General features: G+C 45.5%; 1 protein-coding gene across 11 annotated transcripts in view; it reads right to left on the reverse strand.

Annotated features, from left to right (window-relative positions):
- Positions 1-976: 976 nt before the first annotated feature.
- HERC1 (HECT and RLD domain containing E3 ubiquitin protein ligase family member 1) overlaps positions 977-19,879 on the reverse strand; it is a 188,963-nt gene continuing 170,060 nt past the window's right edge. For all 11 annotated transcript variants that reach the window (XM_088024837.1, XM_088024839.1, XM_088024831.1 and 8 more), the window contains 13 exons: positions 19,098-19,253; positions 18,248-18,370; positions 16,910-17,012; positions 15,196-15,365; positions 13,679-13,817; positions 11,778-11,947; positions 10,579-10,748; positions 9,933-10,098; positions 9,047-9,123; positions 8,023-8,275; positions 7,184-7,336; positions 4,237-4,542; positions 977-1,607 (listed from right to left, as the gene is read on the reverse strand). In XM_088024837.1, the coding sequence (XP_087880963.1) occupies positions 1,422-1,607; positions 4,237-4,542; positions 7,184-7,336; positions 8,023-8,275; positions 9,047-9,123; positions 9,933-10,098; positions 10,579-10,748; positions 11,778-11,947; positions 13,679-13,817; positions 15,196-15,365; positions 16,910-17,012; positions 18,248-18,370; positions 19,098-19,253 (2,172 nt within the window). In that variant the 3' untranslated portion in view covers positions 977-1,421. The remainder of the gene's footprint in view (positions 1,608-4,236; positions 4,543-7,183; positions 7,337-8,022; positions 8,276-9,046; positions 9,124-9,932; positions 10,099-10,578; positions 10,749-11,777; positions 11,948-13,678; positions 13,818-15,195; positions 15,366-16,909; positions 17,013-18,247; positions 18,371-19,097; positions 19,254-19,879) is intronic.

Raw genomic sequence — 19,879 nt, forward strand, 5'->3', positions numbered from 1 at the left:
TTCCAATTTCTCTTTGAAAACACATATTTTCTATCTTCCTTGTGAAAAACAACTGCCCGCAAAGCTCTCCATCTGGCACCTCATTTGAGCAGGCTGTCAGCCTGACCCAGTCCCTGAAGTACACGGGAACAGCTTGTGGCAAGAACTGGCTGTCAATGAAGACACACCACCCAAAGGCCTTGCCCTCTCTTCCTGTTCCCACTCCCAGCAGCCAGAGCCTTCACAGCTGCTCTCACCATGGCCCTTTCTTCCAGAACCACACACTCTGACACGCTTGGACAAATGAGCACGCTGCCCAGGGCCCTCAAGGGCTGCGTTCAAGCGCCAAGAGTGGGACCCCTCCCCCGGCCCCCTGAACAACTCTCCAGCAACCACCATTCAAGGATATGAAAGCCACTCACTGGTTCTCATATTACTTCGCACACTCACTTGCTCGTTCTCCTGGTCACTCATTTGTGCACGCTGAGTGCCTACCAGCAATGGCGGCCCCCGCCGAACCCTGCACCCTTCCTGCAGAGACACGCTACCGTCAACCGCCCTGCTCTTTAAGCCCACCGCTGGTTCCTCACAGGCAGCACTGGAATCATGCTACTCTGGTTAGCTTCCTCCTTGCCTAGTGGAGCTGCACCCCATACTAGGTCTCCCAGGGCGACTCAGGACAGGCTCTTATTAGCAGGTTACACTCACAACCCAGCTGCAGAGGAGGAGGAAGGGGGTTGCTGAGGGAATGGGCCACGGGGCTGATGCGAGGGCCTTGGGGCGAGGGAACGAAGTGTAGGACACCCAGGATGACAGAATAAATGAAAGGAGGGGCTTCCTGCTCTCTGGAGCTGCTCTGTCATCTCCACGCCAAGCTCACTCTCAGTGTGAAGGAGTGTTTCTGATGGGTCAAAACACCGTCAGAGTGAGACTAGCCCGAAAGCTCGTTCTTTCTCAGAAGCTCCACTGGAGGTAACAAAAGCAGCCCACGCTCTGGTTCCTGAACTGGCTTTATTTCTCTGCATAAGGAACCCTGCACAGGCAATTCAAATTAAAACAAAATAAATATATGAATATTCATGTAAAACTGTCCTTTCTAATGAACAATTATACACAATGTACAATTTCATGTTCACTGGGTGGGTTTACAAAAATGTACCATTCCCAACTAAAAATGCACCAAAATGGTTCCATGCAAACTTATCAAAAGTGACCAAAAATGTGGAGGGAAAAACCTGACTGAGAGTACTTCGTTTTTTTGTACAATCACAGAAAAATAAAAACATCTAATTTCTTTGTTACATTTAGAGTAACTAAATGTGGCCACTGTTTATAATGTCGGTTTATGTTCCTAAACATCTATGTAGTTACCATAAAAGTGTGTCCACATGAAATTGGAAGTGAGCATTACTGAGAAAAGGGGCGGCGGCCCCCGCGTGTGGTCAGTAGTCAGTGTCCGAGCCCTCGGCGTTGTCCACGTTCCGCGAGAGCATGTAGTTGTCCATGTCGATGGAGCGACAGTTGTTGATGGCGTAGCGCAGGCGCTCGGCCATGACCAGCTGGCTCGAGTAGGGGGGCAGCCGCAGCTGGAAGAAGCAGGTCTGTGAGGTAGGCAGACTGTCGTAAGGCTGTGGAGAGAGAGAGACCCGGAGCTGTGACTGCAGCATTGGGATGTCCGGGGCGGGGGGGGGGGGGGGGGGGGGGGCGCAGGGAACCTGGTACCACGCCCCCCAAATCAGGAAAGCACTTTTCGAGATGGGCTCCACGGACAGGAGTGCAGCACCGACTCAAGGGGAAGGAGACCCCAGGCTGTGGTGGAAGGAACGTGGGCTCTGGGGTTTTCTGGCGAACATGCTTCCTTGCTCTCCTCACCGCCCCCCCCCCCCCCCCCCGCCTGGTGTGCAAAGCGCCAGCAAGCTCTGCCTGGCAGGACTACGTGGGAGAACAGGCTTTGCACCCAGCCTGCCATGGAGGGGCTGCCAACAGAGCCCACTCCCTTCCACCGGGAGGGTGCAGACCCGGAGCTGGGGCACAGAGCCCCCAACAGCTGGCGAAATGGAAAGAACACATGGGACGGAGCCCCCGCACGCCTCCACCCTTCCCCGTCCCTCCTCGCGTCCCTCCTCGCGGGCCCTCTGCTGCCTCGGCTGCCTCGGCTGCCTCGGCTGCCGGCACACAGCTCACACGAGGAAGGAGCAGTGAATTAAATCCTAGTCCGTCCGTTAAACGGACAGTGACGCAGTCCTTTAAAATGATAATCATGATGGCTAGCAGCAGAACAGAAAAGTGCTTAGGACAGACTGAGCCAAACACAGCACATAAACACCACAGGCACGCCACAGAGGTGGCAGGAGGGGAGGCTGCTATGGCAGCGGGGGGGGGGGGGGGGGGCATATGCTCCCTGGCCCTCCCTGCAAACGTCGCCATCTTCCACACTCTCTGTAATGATAGTAAGTTTTTACATTTTAAAATAAAGGGACTTGCCCTTTCTTTCTTGCTCAACTCCTTGAAACCCTCCCCCTCCTCCTTGGAACCCTACACCTGGCGAGTGCATTTCAAAGAGGTGGGAGCACGAGGGCCTGGAGGGCCCAGAAGCCTAACAGGGCCCGAGCCAGTGAGGACACAGAAAACTCAAATGCAGGAACAGCATAACTAGCAAAGACACTGAAGGGCCATGTCAATAGGTGCCTCTGATTTGGAAGGTGGAGCAATGGTCTAAAAGTCACAAAGGAGGGACCCACCGTGGTCAGTTTTCTGAGGCTCAAAAGCCTCAGGCAGGGGATTAGTGGTGGATTAACCCCTGGGATGGTAGCCTGGGACAGACAGAAGGCAAGGGTTTTTTCCAGAGCTGAATAGAATCAAACCGTTGCCTCCACCCACCTCTCTCTGAAGCAACAAAACAGATTTACAACTTATAGTTTCTGGCAAGTCATGTAGAAAATTTATGGAAAGGCTCTTTTCATAGCCCTTCCTGTGCGTGGCCTCTCCGGCAAGCCTAGCCCAGGAGTGGAGCCCAGGCAGGCAGCTTCAGGCGGCTGGGGGAGGGATGGCTCTGGCTATAGCAACCTCCAGGAATAGTTACTGGAAAAACACCAGAAAGGCAGATGCTGAAACTGGCAGGAAGGGTCCTTGTGTGAAGAGGCCCTACTTTCCTTACTGTTTCTGGAATCAACAGCACGGGCCCTGCTCGGAGGACCTCCCAGCTCTTGGGCAGTTGGGGATGGAAAGAGAGAAAGAGAACACAAACACTTCTAACTTAATGCTGGGTTCAAGGAATGTACCAAGTATCCTGGAGGTGGACAGAAGGATATCTAAGTCTGCCCTCGAGAATGGTCAAGGGCAGCAGGAAAGCATCCAAGAGGGCTTCCTGGAGGAGAGGACACTGGTGTGTTGGGCCTAAAGGATGAGTAAGTACTTGCCAGGCATAGATGGAAAGGGGTGTGAAGGAGAACTTAGTAAAGGAGAGGGACCAGCCTACACAAAGGCACAGAAGTTTAGAAACAGTGTGGTGTGTCGGGAAAAAAAGGCAAACGGTCTGTCCTGGCCAGAACATGGTATGTGTTAAGAGGTGCCGTCGGAAAGCTGGGGCAGAGACCAGACTGGAGATAAATATTTAAGGCGATTGAAGCAGTCAGCACTTATTCTGGAGTCAACGCATGGGGGCTCCTCCGGCCTGAAAGGAGACTGACATGGTCAGATGGGTGCATGAGAAAGAGGTGTCTGGCAGCAGTGTGCACTGCAGGTTCTAAGCCCTTTTCTTCCTTGGCCATCTGTCGTCACGGCAGCTGGGGCTCTTCACCTACCAGGCCGGAGAGGAGTGGCCCGCCTGCTCCACGACACACACCGCACGAGCAGCCGCGGGGCATGCGCACCAGGGCTGGTCAGTATCTTCGTGAAAACACACAAGACCACATCCCAGTGCACCAGTCACACGATGAAAAGGCCCAGGGAATAAGAGGCAGAGGCAGCATGACAAGCGCTCTGCCAAGCTGAGCTTTCCCTCAGGAAGGTACTGGGGGATTTATCAAAGGTTGCTGGTTGTAGTGTGCTTTCTACATCCAGTTAGGGCTTTTTTTCACTCAAGTTATGTTTCTGAACAAGTTTTTCCGCTTGATTTTTTTTTTAAGTCTGGAAATCCCAAACATGAAGCCTGAACTGGCAGGCCTACTCGAGGGTCACAGTGTGGTTTTCCCAAGAGGCAAGCAGCCAGGAAACAGTGGGGCAGACATGACGAGGAAGGCCGAGGAGCTTACTTACCCTATCAACCTTCATGATCTGAAATCTCTGAGAAATGTCAGCAGTGTTGGCCGGGAGTCGAGATCTTCCAGACACAAACCTCATGAAAAGCACGCGCTCCTCATTGGAGAACTCCTCCAGCGTGTGCCAGAACCACTGCACCAGCTGGTGCTGCTCATCTACCTCCCGGTACCGCACCACTTTCTTCAGGACTTCCACGGAAATCTCAGGCATCCCACACACCATCTGCTCCAGCTGCTTGGCTGTCAGGAGTGACAACAGCGGCACAGGGACGATCCAGGACATCCCTTCTCGGACGGCAGCTACCTGCTCCCAGGAGAGGTTGTACATCAGACATGTGTCTGCAGACTGGGCACCTCCCACCTGCTCATCCGTTCCCCAAACCCTCTACTTGTCCCCCAGAACTCCAAGCGCACATGGCCCACTCCCCTGGCTGCTGACCCTTTATCCGAGCTTCTCCCTACCTGTGGGACTTGTACACTCCTTCCGGTCCCAGGTCAAGTCAATTGAGAAGCCTGACCTCTGCCCCCACAAAACTCAGCCCACCCCCCACCCCTCACTGTCAACTGCACTCACTTATATTCCTAAACATGTGTGGCTGCGCACTGTCACACCGGGCTCTGTGGGCTACTCGGGCTCGTCGGCAGGCTTAAGAAGCCCCTAGAGGACGTGTCTAGCTTCTACTGTTTTTGTCATTCATATTTTTCTTTTGAAAAGAGTTATATCCTTTTGGTAAAACTTATTTGTACTCATTGAAAAAAAAAAAAGTACAAAGAAGAAAGTAAAACTAGCAAGGCCTCCTGTAGGAAGGCAGTAGGAAGGACAGAGCATTTAATTGGGAGACTTGGGGTCTGAATCCCAGCTCCAGACTCTTCTTTTACTTTAATTTTCTCATCTGAGAAATGACGCAAATACCTGCTGCTCACATGACTATGATGAGATTTTTCCCTGTAAATCTGTGTGACCTGCTGCTTCCTTCTCCTAGCCCGGTGCTGAGAACAGGTCGGCTTGGGGGTGCTGAAGGGAAGCTGCCAGAGGCTACCCACAGTCTGCTTCAAAAACACCCCAAGGCTGCACAGCAATGCACACCCTACACACAGACTCATTGCTGTTCAGGACTTGCTCATAAACACTTCTTCGCTCTTGGCCAATTCAGAACCATCGATGATAAAAAGCAAAAGGAAAAAGCCTGAGGACCCAAGCAGGAGCCACACCTTGGGGAAGGCCCTGGGGCTGTGACTGGTACCAGGGTGTCCTGCCGGGGCCAGGGAACAGGACTGGCCGTGAGGGCAGTCTGGATGGGCATTAAAGGGAAGACCCCAGCCAAAGTTTGCCCAAACACAAGCTGTCATGCCTGGCAGAATACAAACCAAAAGCTGTCTGGAAAAAAATGAGGCTGAGGTATGGGGCCGGCTGCCTGGCAGGGAACAAATGGGGACAGCTATGGGAAGAACACTGGGTTCCAAGAGGAAGAAGCCCTCACTGCTGAGAAATGAACAAAGCCACGGCAGAGCTGAGCTGGCACCTGAAGAGCCTAGACCCCAAAGTTCAACCTGGTTTGGGACCCTAGCTTTGCCTTGGGCACTTCATGTCCTTTCTCCAACTCAGTGCTTTCACCTGTGAGATGGTGACAGCAATCCTTCCGTCACAGAGTCACTGAAGGAAAAACTGCACATGAGGCAGCCTGGCCCCACACCTGGCACGCAGGAGGTAGTTAATGTATTTTTAGTCAGTTATTTACCCTGAGGATTAAAATTCTGAACAACTGGAGACAAACCCTAAGCCCTGGCTGTGTAAACAGCATTGCCCATAGGACCTGCCCTCACTAAGGGATAACAGTTTTCTGACTGGACTCGGGCCAAAGCCAGAGTCAAAGAAGGAACCAGGAGGGAAGGCCCAGAATATATATACACTTCAAATTACTACAGACTTTGAGCCTCAGTCTAGCTCTCAAGAAGACCCTAGCATATTCTGCAAATAAAGTATTACTAAAGTGGCTATTAAGGCCTGTATAACCAAAAAACCATTTTTGGACAAAATGCTCATTTCTTGGGGGTGGATGTTCATTTCTCTGGTCACTCATCACATTCTCATCATTTATTATTAAATGCTTACTACATGTCAGCACAGAACAAGGATATTTAGGAGATACAGACACACACACACACACACACACTACATGTCAGCACAGAACAAGGATATTTGGAGATACACACACACACACACACACACACACACACTACATGTCAGCACAGAACAAGGATATTTAGGATACACACACACACACACACACACTACATGTCAGCACAGAACAAGGATATTTAGGATACACACACACACACACACACACACACACACTCTATAATGCAATAATTGAAGAAACAAGATCCAAACTCTGTGGCCTAGTTCTTAGACCACAACATAGAAGTACTGTGGTATCTTGAGAAATTTCTAAGTAACAAAAAAGATTTCTACAGGCTACAGACCTGGAGGAAAGCTGGTCTGTGGAGGAGAGGTATTTTCAGCTGGGGCCTGAAGGGACTTCAGCAGGAGGGGGAAAGAGGCACTCATGTGGGATTGCAAGACCAGTGTTTAGGGGTTTATTCGCATGGGCCTTGACTGACCCAACTCGAGTGCGGACCCTGAGTTGGGGACATTAAGAGATGAAGAAAAACAAAACTGAGGATGAGTGAGAAGGCAGGGTCTAAACACCTGGTTGAGAGCTTGGCCTCAATCCAACCAGTGACCAATTCAGAGCTGTCCTAAGGCCTTGAGTAAGGAGACAGGAAACCCAGAGGTAAAGTCTGAAAAGTCTCTGAACAGGGGCTGAAAGACAGATACAAACTAACTGACACAGTAGTTCATATACCCAAATTCAGCAGTAACCAGTCAGTTCTTGTTTGAAAACAACTGCAAACATTCGCATACATGTCACATTTCAGCTCACCTGTCGGTCCATCTCATGAAGTCGATATTCAATGGCCCTCTCTACATACTCCTTCCTGTTGGAAAATGTCAGTGGGATACTATTTCCACCTGGAATTATGGGAACCATTTTGCCATCAGCGCTCTGGCCAACAAAAGAATCAAGAGGAATCATCTAAGAAGAAAAAAAATTTTTTTTTACGAAAAAAAAGGTATATTACACACAAATATAGCAAAACAGTAACAACATTAAGAATTTTAGGGATAGGGTGGCACAGCCGGTTAAGCATCTGACTCTTGATTTTAGTTCTGGTCCTGATCTCAGGGTTAAGGGATCGAGCCCAGCATCAGGTCCGCACTCAGTACAGAATCTGCTTGGGATTCTCTCTCTCCCTCCGCTCCTCCCACTTGTGCTTGCTCTCACTCTCTCCCTCTCTCATATAAATAAATAAATCTTAAAAAAAGAAAAGAATTTTAAGGACAAAAACGAATCGAGGTAGCTAATCACGCCACTTGGTCAGAAGGAAATGTGCTGACTCATCTGGCTGTAGTTAACCATTTCTTTGTCCTCAAACCAGGTTTGGTGAACTCTGGTCACCCCAGGCCTCCCTCTCCAACGGGGTTCCCTTGCTTGTCCATTCTAGCAGGCAGAGAGTGGACCGAAGAGGAAGGAGCAGAAGAAGCTGGGTCCTGGTGCCAATTCTACCCATGAGCATCTTTTTAAACCTCTGGGGCTGAGCTGCTAGGGCAGCAATGGGACATGCCATCAGTCAATCAGACAGCAAGGGGAAGACCAGATCTGAGTTTTCCACAGAAGAATTCTAGTCAATACCAGCAGAACATGGACTGGCCAAGATTTACCTCATGGAAACTTTCCTCGGTAATCCCACTGTCTTCAATGTGAAGAATGCTGTTGAGAGTCTGCACGTAGAGCAGATCCACCTCCTCCAGGTCTTCCAGGCTGAGTGGGACACAGCACAGCTGCTTCCACACCAGAGGGGCCAGGTGGAGGTCCAGAGGCTTCTTTGTGCGAATGGCAACCCCCATTAAAATTCCTAAGAACTTAAATTGCATTAAGTGCTCATCAAGGCAGGCGGAGGGGTTAAAAAGGAACCTGCAAAATTAAAGGAAATACTTCAAATAAAACTGTCCTCGTTTCTACTGGAAGTAAGTTATCAGACAGGTACAGCATTCATCCAGACCTGTGCTGTTCAATATGGTAGTCATTTGCCAGATGTGGCTACTCAAATTAAATAAAATTTAATGGAGTTCTTCAGTGACTCTAACCACATTCCGAGTGCTCAAAAGGCACACAGGCCCAGTGGCTACTCTTTTGGACAGCACAGGGACCATATTTTGAATTATTTTCAGAAGAACCATAAAAGAGCAACTGCATGGTCCATTAGTCCCTGAGCTACCTGCTCCAGGATGCCCTATTTCCTAAAATCATTTCATTTTATCATTTACAACTCCATGAAGCAGGATCCAAAATTCAAGGTTTGGCAAATATAGGTATAACACAGAACTGCTAATACTAAGTGCTGTGACTTGATGAATTTTGATGTGGAAAATTCTTTGCGGGGAGGCCATGTGGGCCTTCAGAAACATAAAATAAGTCAGGTTTCATTATCAAGTCTGGGTTTCTCCTACCCCTCAATATTATCGTTGAGTTGGTCCCATAATAGAATCATGATGGAAGTGCCTCAGTTTCCCTATCTGTGAAAAGGGAGTAATAAGAGTTCCTAGTCCTTTGGGTTCTAATGAGGATTCAATGGGATAATATATGTAAAGCACTTAAAGCAGTGTGTGGCACACAGTAAGTTCCCAGTAAGTGAGCTATCCTTATTACTGTAGATAATCGATAAGCACCTGATGACTGCCTTACCTATCCCGGTTGTAGCCCACTTCTGCGGTAGCATTGGGAGAGGGTATAAGAAGGTCAACGATACCAGTTTCAAGTTCCTGTAAAAGAAAGAACAGTTTCTTGAGAAATGACAATCAAATGCATCAAGAGAACAAACTAGTTACATTAAAGATCATACTGAAAAGAGATTATTTTGAGGAATTTATAATGTTATGTGACAACCGGCCATCTCTATAATTTTTGTGGCTTTAATTTAAAGTGAAATTACAAACATCCCCCTTGTATAAAATACCCTGTAGTATGCAGAACTAAGATAAGAAAGTCAATCCAGGGCAGGAGTTGGGGTATCTGTGAGCAGGGCACAGTGATATTCAAAAAGACCCAACAAACAATAGGCAAAAGTTATTTTAGTCACAGGATTTATTAGAAAAATCCTGCTACAGGTAAAGCGGGAAGGGTCAAAATTGACCTGGAAGCAAAGCTGCCACTTTAGATACCAAATAAGAACTCGTCTAAACTCAGCATTTATTTTTCTAATTCCGCTAGAGCCTGGCAGTTCTACTTCATGAATTAATCAGAGCACATGGGTGGTCCTGGATTTGTCCGTTACATAAATGTAAATATGGGTCATCATTGTTTCCTCTACCAGTATTAGAGCAGGACTGACAGCGAGTCACTGGTGGAGTCAGGCACTGACATTTATTCGGGAAGGTATCTTCACAAGTCATGTCACAAACCCTTGCTATAATTCACCTCTACATCATTAACAGTATGATTTTTATGTAAGGCTCACAAATGCATCCTTGCTACATTCATAAGAACATGTCAGACAGAGTAGTCACTGAAAATGGTAAAATAGCCACCACCTGAACAGATGACTCATCAGGGGGACATCGCATGAATATACCTGGCACATCTCTGTGATAGTATCATCAAACACTCCCCCAGCATCATCAGCCCCTTCTCCAACCAGCTTCACCTTCCATGCTCGCGAGGGCAGACGGAGGTCTGATGCATTCAGTTTAACTACTTGTCTTGCTATTTGAACAAAGATGGGCTTACACTTCCGTCCTCTTCAAAAGAAAAGGAAAACAGAATGAAATACAACTCTTACTAACTTCCCCAAACCATCACTTGAAGGTATCTTCCCATCAGAGGGTGAACAAGCCAGCTTAACAACAGCCGAACAGTGTGCTAGGCCCACTGTGACCACACTGGGTACTAAGGTAAGCACTGTTACTCTCCTAGTTTGCAACCCAGGAAGCAAAAGCTCACAGAGATTAGTTAGGAATCACATTCACCTAAAAAAGTGCTTGCTAGGGGCGCCTGGGTGGCTTAGCCGTTAAGCGTCTACCTTCAGCTCAGGTCATGATCCCAGGATCCTGGGATCAAGCCCCGCATCGGGCTCCCTGCTCGGCGGGAAGTCTGCTTCTCCCTCTCCCCCTCCCCCTGCTTGTGTTCCCTCTCTTGCTGTGTCTCTCTCTGTCAAATAAATAAATAAAATCTTAAAAAAAAAAAGTGCTTGCTAGCTAGTAAAACACACATATGCTAACCTGGTTGATATCCTCTTTACAGTAATTTGAGGTCCATAGTTTTTGCCTTGAACCATGGTTTTTCCTATGGAGCGCACCATCGGGAGGGTGTAGACTCTTGGGGCTAACAAAGGCCGAAGCTGCCCCTGTACGATGCCCCACGTCCCGGCATTATAATGGGATGTACTGCTCTGTAACAGACAGGAAACTTATCAGAGATGGTACAATCCAAGGCTTCCCAGAAAAAACAGCTTCTCACTTTTAGAACATAATTCTTTTTGGTTTAAAAGTATAAACCTGGATAGCAGTAACTATTAAAAATATTTTTTTCCGATAAAATATACGATTATTATTTTTTAAAACTTGGAAAATACAGAAAAGGACCCACACACATGCACACACTGAATCCTCCATAACCTCCATGATCACTCTCATCTGTTTCCTTCCAGTTCCCTTCCATGTGTGCAAACATTTCTCACATTGTTGAGAACACACTGCTTATGCAATTTTCTGCTGCTTTTCTCGCTTTAAGTTTTTATTGTAAACATTTCTCCCGCTAATTACAAACAGTTTTCTAACACTCTGTTCAGTGCTGCACAGTATTCTGCTGGCTGGCTGATTACCTATTTCTAACAATGATCTGTCAAATCTCTCATATACCCCATGACTGGTTACCCAAGGATTTCTAACAGTTTTACAAACTGATACACATTTTGGCAGGCATGCTGACACATTACACAGACCAACAAACATAGCCAGCTTGCTTTCTTCCTATATCACTAGACTGTTCTATAAAGATGGTCAAATCAGCCGAATTTACTCTCCCCCCCCCACAGGATCCAGAATGCTCATTTGTGAGGCGATCAGGACGTCTCCGCACGCGTCAGACTCATCTACGGAGCCACTGGGACAGTGGTGCCAACACTTGTGTGTGCTCGAGTTTTAAAATCACATGTTGGACTTTACAGAAAATACACACTTAGCCATTCGTATTTCCTTGAGCTCTCGACAGACCAAAACATAGAAGGAAGACTACTCTGTGCCCAGCAGCATGGTTATCAGTACCTGGACTATTCCTAAACCAGCGGTAAAATGGAAATGGAACTTTTGCCTTTTCTACCCCTCTTGGGAGCTGAGAGTAAAAAGTTTTAGCCATGGAAAAATATTCCTGGGACCTGGTGAGCACGTCACGGGTAGTGCTTCCCAAGCCGACACGTTACCTGGTTGTTAGGGCTGAGGTTCAGGAGCCTCCAGGACGAGTACATGAGGTCAGAGAAGTGGTAAAGCAGCCGGAGCCGGGCCCTCGCTGTGTGGATGCTGACCTCCCTGAGCGCCCCGTACTGCGGTGGCACTGTGTCGGGCAGGCCCAGCTGCAGAGGTACGGACACACCTGCCAAGAGAGGAAGCACACACTTGTAAAGGAGAATGCACTGCTTTCATTTTCAGTATTTTGAAAATTTTCAAACACACAGAGAAGCTAAGTATACAATGAACACCCATTCCTACCACCTAAATTCTAGAATTAATATTTGCCTGTATTTGCTTCATCACGTTTATCAATTCCTCTCTCCATCAATTCATCTTTATGTTTTGATGCATATGTGTTGGTTTTCAAGACATCTTTTTTTATTTATCATTATGGAAACTTATTTTCTCCTTTAATTTAGTTTCCCATTTAACTATGGGACTTAAATAGTTCCTTCACAAAAGAACAAAAACAGGGTCTTCTGGGTGGCTCAGTCAGTTTAGTGTCTGCCTTCCACTCAGGTCATGATCCCAGTGTACTGGGATCAAGCCCCATACGAGGCTCCCTGCTCAGTGGGGAGCCTGCTTCTCCCTCTGCCCCTCTCCCCTGCTCATGTTGTGTCTCTCACTCTCTTTCAAGTAAATAAAATCTTAAACAAGAAGAACAAAAACAAAAAACCCCAAATTCTTCCTTTTGTATTCGATAGCTGCCATCTTCATAAAACATAAGATGTGAGCCAGGCCTAGGCAGGCAATTCTGGAAAATAAAAATGGGCAGCTCAGCAGGCACCTCCCACACTTACTAGGATCTGACAGAAAGTGACCATGATAGAATGAAAGCTATGGGTGCATGATTCATGAAAGCTTTGTACTGCAAGAATAAGAGCTCTGTAGAAGCAAAGACTGTACTCATGGTTCCCCTCTTCTTAAAAACAGAGTAAACCTACATCATTTGCCTTATTTGAATTTCATGTAAATAAAGACTTGCACAGCTCAATTCTCAGTTTTTTATTCCCAATTAATTTTATTAATACTATTAATAAAAGCTAACATTTATTGAGTATTTCTATGTGCTGAGCACTATTCTAAGAGCTTCATGTAAATTGTTTCATTTAATCCTACAGCTGTTTACAACAGGGGCTATTATCATCCCATTTTACAGACAAGGAAACAGAGTCTTAAGATCACTCAGTTGGTAAGAGGAAAAGCTAGGATTCGACCCAGGCAACATGGCTCCAGAATCTGGACCTTGAACCACCACACTGCAGAGCCTCTCTCCTGAAGTGGGAGTGAGATCTCTCTGTAAGATGAAGAGGACCCTGAGCACCTGAAACTGTCAGTGGGTGAGCAGCACTGCTCATTCTGGACTGTGCTAATCAGAAAACATGTCCTGCTTGTTTGGAATCTACTTGGTAGTCCTAATTTGCTCCCTTAGGGTATTTAACAGAAAAAAATCTCTATGGTGAGTCTTCCCCAAGGACTTAGAAGCAGAGGTCAGCAAAAAGGGAAGAGAATGCTGAGTTCCCAGGCACAAGGTTGCTTCAAGGAAACTCTAGTCCGACACACCAGAGAACAGTCTAAAGAAAGGGCTTAAGGGCCTGGGAGAGAAACAGCCCAAAAGCAAAGAAATGCATAAGGAATGATAAATGCCCCACACTTGTGGGGAATGGAAGATGGATCCAATATGGAGAGTATGCAGTAGAATGTAAAGTATATAAATACACATTTTATTTTCTTTATATCCTTTTTTTTTTTTAATAAAGATTTTATTTATCTGAGAGTGAGAGAGAGAGGCATAAGCCGGGGGAGAGGCAGACAGTGCGGCTGGAGACCACTAAAAGAGAGGCTGCAGGAGCGTGGCTATTTCATCTCTCACCCGGTGCCCTCGGTGGGACAGGCGGTGCTGTCCAGGCAGCACTGTGGCAGCGGCCAGCTGAGAGCTGCCGAACGTTTTTCCCTTGCAAAACTGTCACCAGGGTGGGTTCTCGAACGTGGTTGGTGTGGCCTAAGCCAAGCTGGGAATAAATTACAAAAACAGAGAGTCAATTAAAAAGAGGAAGAGGAAGTCAAGATGATGCAATCTGCCTTAGGTGATAGCAGATATAAATAAATATCTATGCCAAGTGACAGCATCAAAATAATTAAATTAATTCTAATTATCTCTATCAGAATAGTCCTCACAGCTCAGACTGTCTCCTAAAAACTTAGCTGCAACAAGGCCATTCCAAATCTAGCAGATGAGTCTTAATGACGGAACACATCCTTGGATTCCACTTCTAGAGAGGAAATAACTCTTGGAAAGTTAAAAAAGTAACAGAATGATCTATAGAGCTTTTATTTAAAATACACTGATTTCCTTTTAACATGAACTGCCTGGGCAACAATAAAGAATTATAAAAACATACACAGTAGCAGATTCGCATTTCTAGATCTCTGTTCTTAGGGTGTGAGTGGGATACCCAGTGTTTCAGTGGCTAAGCAGCTCAACATCGTTAGGGGAGGATCATGTCAAGTCCCTGCCAGCGACCTCCCTAAAGTGTCTTCAGCAGCAACTCTCTTCTCATTAAGAAAATGTGCAGCCACAATGATGAGCAGCTTCCTCACCTGTTAACATAGTGATGAGGTGACCACAGAGTCAAACTAAGGCTACTATGAATAACAATGGAGACCCTGAACTTGAGGGCCCCTGGCTCGGTGGGCAGACAGAGCCAGAGAGGATTTGTGGAGGACGGGGATGTGGCTCTGCGCGCACGGCTGAAAGCCACTGTAGCAGCAGGCATCCCAGACCTCCCACCCAGATCTCTCCCTCCTTCATATTCAGGGTAGGCTGAACATAGCAACTTCTCGAATCTTCGCTCAACCTCTCAGAGGCTCAGTTTATTCCTCTGTAGAATGGGGATGACAAGACTTCCTGCGCAAACACAAATAGACTATGTATACCACACTATGTACAGTACTATGTCCTATTATTAAATATAAAAGCATTGTTGTTTGATTCTTTCCATGTTCCAGATCAACTGATGCTCCCAGGACCTAATCTCACATATTACCACAATAAAAACGATGATGATGATAGTAGCAAATACCTATAAAGTTGCTGCTTACTATGTGCCAGGCCCTTAATGAGTGTAGACACACACATATACTCAGTTAATTCCCTTAATCACTTTGCCATACCATCAGATTTTTTTAAACCATGGTATAATATTTACTTGGCCACTATCAAGAGAGAGACATGAACAACTGGACTCACAAATAAATCCATCCCATGGCAAAGTGATGTGTGTGAGACATTGTGGTAGATCTTATGAGTTTCCTAGCCTATCCCTCTCCCAAATGAAGAACACTGTCACAATTCTAGAATATGAGAGGACAAGCAAGATAAATATTTACCTGCCCTTCTGAATTGCTCCCCCAGGCATATACATCTCCAGTTGATGCCAAAGCAAGTGTGTGCTCAGCTCCAACTGCCACATCTTCGATGACCACTCCAGCCAGGACAGGGACCTGCTGTGGTCTGTTGTGATTGCGAGCACGCCCCTCTGGCAAGCCTATCAAGCGATCTGAAAACACAGTAAGAGAAAATTTATGGATGGGACACCACAGTCTTATGTTTTCTAATGAGTCGTTTAACTTTTCTGGTGGAATAGCAATGACATATTTAACTCATGATGGCAAAAGCTGCCATTCTGATACTGGATTCTGAGTGAATGAAGTTTGAAACAGCACCTTTGCAAAATGTCACAGATTCCTTATTCATAAAATAAATAAATCTAAAATAGCAGCTTATTTCAAACCAAGAGGCATCTCCATTATCCTCCTATTTGAGAGGACTGGCACATAGTTAAGAAAGACCCTATAGTTCTTGCATTCTAAGAAAAGACATCACTCAACTTGTCTTGTCCTCAAACTTCGAGCCAACCTCTCCCTTTACCTTTGCTGCCCAACTTCTAGAAAGTGCAGGCTAGCCCCTGTTGCCCATGTCCTCTGGAACTGTTTGGCATAGCCACCTTCTGCAGCCTACCCTTCATTCTCACCACTGCACTGAGGCTATGTTCTCAAAAGCCATGGGTAGCTCCTAACTGCCTATGGCAGCAGCCTCTTCTCAGGCTCTACCCCCGGAGCCCCCATAACCTTCTGCTGACCTGTCCTCAGCGCCTCCTACCTGCAGAGATTCTGCACTATCCTGGCTCACTGGCTACCTCTCTCTCCATTCCTTTCAAAGCCAACTCTCCCAAGTCCTCCTTCTGTGCTCACCTGCCCTTCACTCATATTCTCCAGAGTTCTATGCACTTCTTTTTTATCCTACACTCTCCCTGAGTTTCTTAAAGCCTATTAACATGGTTTTAAATACTATCATTATGCAAATCTACATCTCTATAACCAATTTCTTTGTGGAGTTCCAGATCCAAATCCCCAATAACTTGCGAGACATCTCCATACATATACCTTGAGTATATGGCCCCAATTCAATATGACCAAAACTAAGTTCCTTACTTAGTTCCCCAAAACCAGCTCCCTGTCCTCAGTGACATCGTTGTTCTGCCAAAACTAGAAACTTCCCTCATGACTTATTTCTTCCCCCTCCTCCTATCTGCCTTACACATTTCTCAGTGACTACAACTTGCCAAGAAGTTCTATGTAAGAAGGTGAGTATATTTGCCAGGAAATCACACTGTGGATGCTTGGATTAAGAACCCATTCAAGATCTGAACCCTGAATGCCTATGAATTCCTAAGACCCGAACTTCCATTCCCTGGAAGGGCTGGGGAATTGGACAGGATCCAGAGTAGCTCTGGTGGTCAAGAAGTGTTTATGGCAGCACGGTGTAGGCAGCAGAAAGGAGGATGGGAAGGGCTTTGGCAGGGACTCTTCTAGCAAGAGCGAAGGCTCTGGCATGAGAGGCCCATCAGTGGGGAGGAGAGTTTGTCCTTATGACAAAGTTCATGAAAAAGGAGAAAAGTAGCTAGTGAATGAAGGTCATAGTGGCCACCCATAACAAAAAAATAACTCTATTTAGAGCACTTTCTATAAAACTGGAAGGCAAATGTTTCTATAATACATGCATACACAAAACAAGCAATGTAATGCCTGGAAAATGCCTTACCTTGACCAAAGGTATACACATGACCATCTTTGGTCAATGCAACAGAAAACTGAGTTCCACAAGCAACCTTTTTTATTCCAATTCCACAAAGGACATCAACTTTCTGCAAAATATAAGTATAAGGCACAAACTTTTAAAAAAGGAAAATAAAAAAACCTTTGAAATTGCCTACTAGCATGTATAAACTCAAGGACTATCTTCTAATAAAAATACTCATTGTCACCTGTTTCCACCCAAATCCACACTCCTAAATGTTATTTTCTCATACTGCTCTACAATTTACCTGAATTTGTGTGTCGGGGGGGCAGGGGGAGTGTTAGGGAGGGGCATTTGACTAAAATCCCTGGGACCTCATGTGAGTGGAATCACTCCTCTGCGCAACAGGGACCAAAGAGAATCCTGTAGCCTTTTAAACAACTTTACATGAGACCATGTAAAGCCATGGGCTGCTCCCAGTTAGACTTTTTCTACTTTCAGAGACGGCTTCCTGGCTTTCCATATCCTTAGCTGAATATTCACCAATCTAGCTATCAAGATATTACAGATTATATACGATAGGGCATCGGGAGTTGAATATACATTAAATATTTGTAAATCATGCTGTTTGTTAAATGTATTAGGAAAACCCACTGAAAGAACTGTGCAGAAGGTCTTCCGCAGAGCCAAGAAACCTTCTGTAATGTGAATATTAGCTTCTAATTTATTATTTTCTATATTTCCTTATTATTTTTTAAAAGGAGGCGCATACTTGTATAAATTAGGGGTAATAATCTGCTAAAATGGCAGCTGCAAGCAGAAGGATACAAAAGATTGTTCAAGGTTCCCTCCCTCAGACACCCTAGAGATACGTCTATAACTATTTCTTCTCTACATGGGAGACGGTCCTGCATTGTTCAGCCAGTGTATGGGGATAAAGGCTTATCCTTGCACAATTTTTACATCCAGTTTAGCCATTAATGGCTTATTTAAAATCAAGATCTAGGGGCGCCTGGGTGGCTCAGTCATTAAGCGTCTGCCTTTGGCTCGGGTCATGATCCCAGGGTTCTGGGATCGAGCCCTATGTCGGGCTCCCTGCTCAGCAGGAGGCCTGCTTCTCCCTCTCCTACTCCCTCCGCTGTGTTCCCTCTCTCACTGTATCTCTGTCAAACAAATAAATAAAATATTAAAAAATAAATAAAATCAAGATCTAGAATGTTGGGACATTTAAGAGTAAGCAACAGACGCTTCTAAACTTCATTATGAATTACTAAAATGTTAAAGGTAAATTATTTCCAACTAAAAAGAAGCACTGACATAGATGAAAACTGCATTGTCTGAAACCCTAAAGACAATACTGACCTGAGGGGAAGATTTTGCAGTGGAATTTCCTAAGCCTAGTTTTCCATAGTCCCCATCTCCAAAAGCCCACACCACGGAGCCATCCGCTGATACTGCCAACGTGTGGTTTAAGCCACATGCTACCTAAAGAAAGAACAGGGTATTCAGTAAGGCAAAATCATAGCCCCTAAACCATATACCTGTTTCTGGGATTCTTCTCCACTTCAGTGAGAAATTTGGCTATATATATTTTTATTTTAATTTCAGGGCCTCCTACATATGTTAACAAAATGTGTCAGTAAGAAAAAATTCCTAATGTCCACAAACGAAAAAATAACTTTTTTCTTTGAGGCGAAATCCTTCAAATATCTGTGGCAACCTTAGAATCAGAGAACATAAAAGGAAAGGTACGTAATGAGTCAAAAATACCTCAGAGACAGGCTGAGGAATGATAGAGAAAATGATAAAAGTATCTCGTTAAGAGGTAATCTCAATGTGTACAGGACAAGTACTGCCTAAAAGCAGCAGTACCAATGATGCTGCAATTCGGCCATCTACTTCCAAACTACCAGACAGCAGTCATAAAAATCAGTATGGCTTAAAGGTTTTATATCAAGTTGCATTATGGAGGGGGTTTTAAAACATTTGCATCCTGAATTAATGCTTTCGTTTGTCAAATATGACTTAAAATGTGAATTCTCACATTGGGAAAAAAAAAATCACAAAAAAGGATCAAGTAGGCCAAATAAAATGTACATGAGGTTAAGTACAACTGATGATTCTCGTCTTCTTTAAAGGACAGTGTCTCAGTGCACACAAAGGAAATAAGACACTATGACCAGATGGAACATATTATTGATTTATTCCATGCCTGTCCAATCTGATATCCCTCCAGTGCAGTCACTCTCTCTGGAAGTTTTTTGTTAGAGGTGTTTCCAAGACCCAGACGACCGTAGTCACCATTGCCAAAAGTGAACAGTTTGCCATCTGAAGTTACCACTGCTGAGTGCTTGAAGCCACAAGACATCTACAGACAGAACCAAGGAGAACAAAAAAATTTAAGAAGAGGGTATACTAAGAAAGAATGAAATCCGTCATTTTTGGTTATTAATATAGTAATAAACTTCACTGACAACTCAGGATCTTCAAGACCAGTATGTCCTACCTGCCCAAGTGGCCCTCCTGTTTCCCCAAGCCTGATCTCCCCATCATCCTTAGGAACACCAAGCTAAACAGCTTCCCTTAGAAGAACTGCTGCTATGCTTTAGCTGTGTACAGATTGACCTAGACATTACATGCGATAGTAAATGGGGAAATTCTTGTGAACTCTTTGGTGCTAGGCAATTTCAGAATATCATCCTAGTTCTAGAGAGGAGTTTTATTCTTTTATAAACTGTGTTCCTAATATTTATAAATAAATATATCTGTATAAAAAAATATCATCCTAGATCACTAGTTGATTTTCCAGAATATGCATATGAACTCAACACTTGTAACAATAATGATAAATGTTAAGCTCTGCATTCAACCTATCACTGTATCAAGAACTATGGGGCACGAGCTAAACCCCACTGTGTTTCTTCCAAGCACCTGAAGTACCCCATCCTGGGCCATGGAATTGGCTCAGGAAAAGGGATTCCATTCTATTACCAA

The sequence above is a fragment of the Eumetopias jubatus genome, unplaced genomic scaffold, assembly GCF_037043125.1.
Source record: "Eumetopias jubatus isolate StellerSeaLion01/CBP00866 unplaced genomic scaffold, mEumJub1_p1.0 scaffold_7, whole genome shotgun sequence".
In the NCBI taxonomy this organism is placed as follows: domain Eukaryota; kingdom Metazoa; phylum Chordata; class Mammalia; order Carnivora; family Otariidae; genus Eumetopias; species Eumetopias jubatus.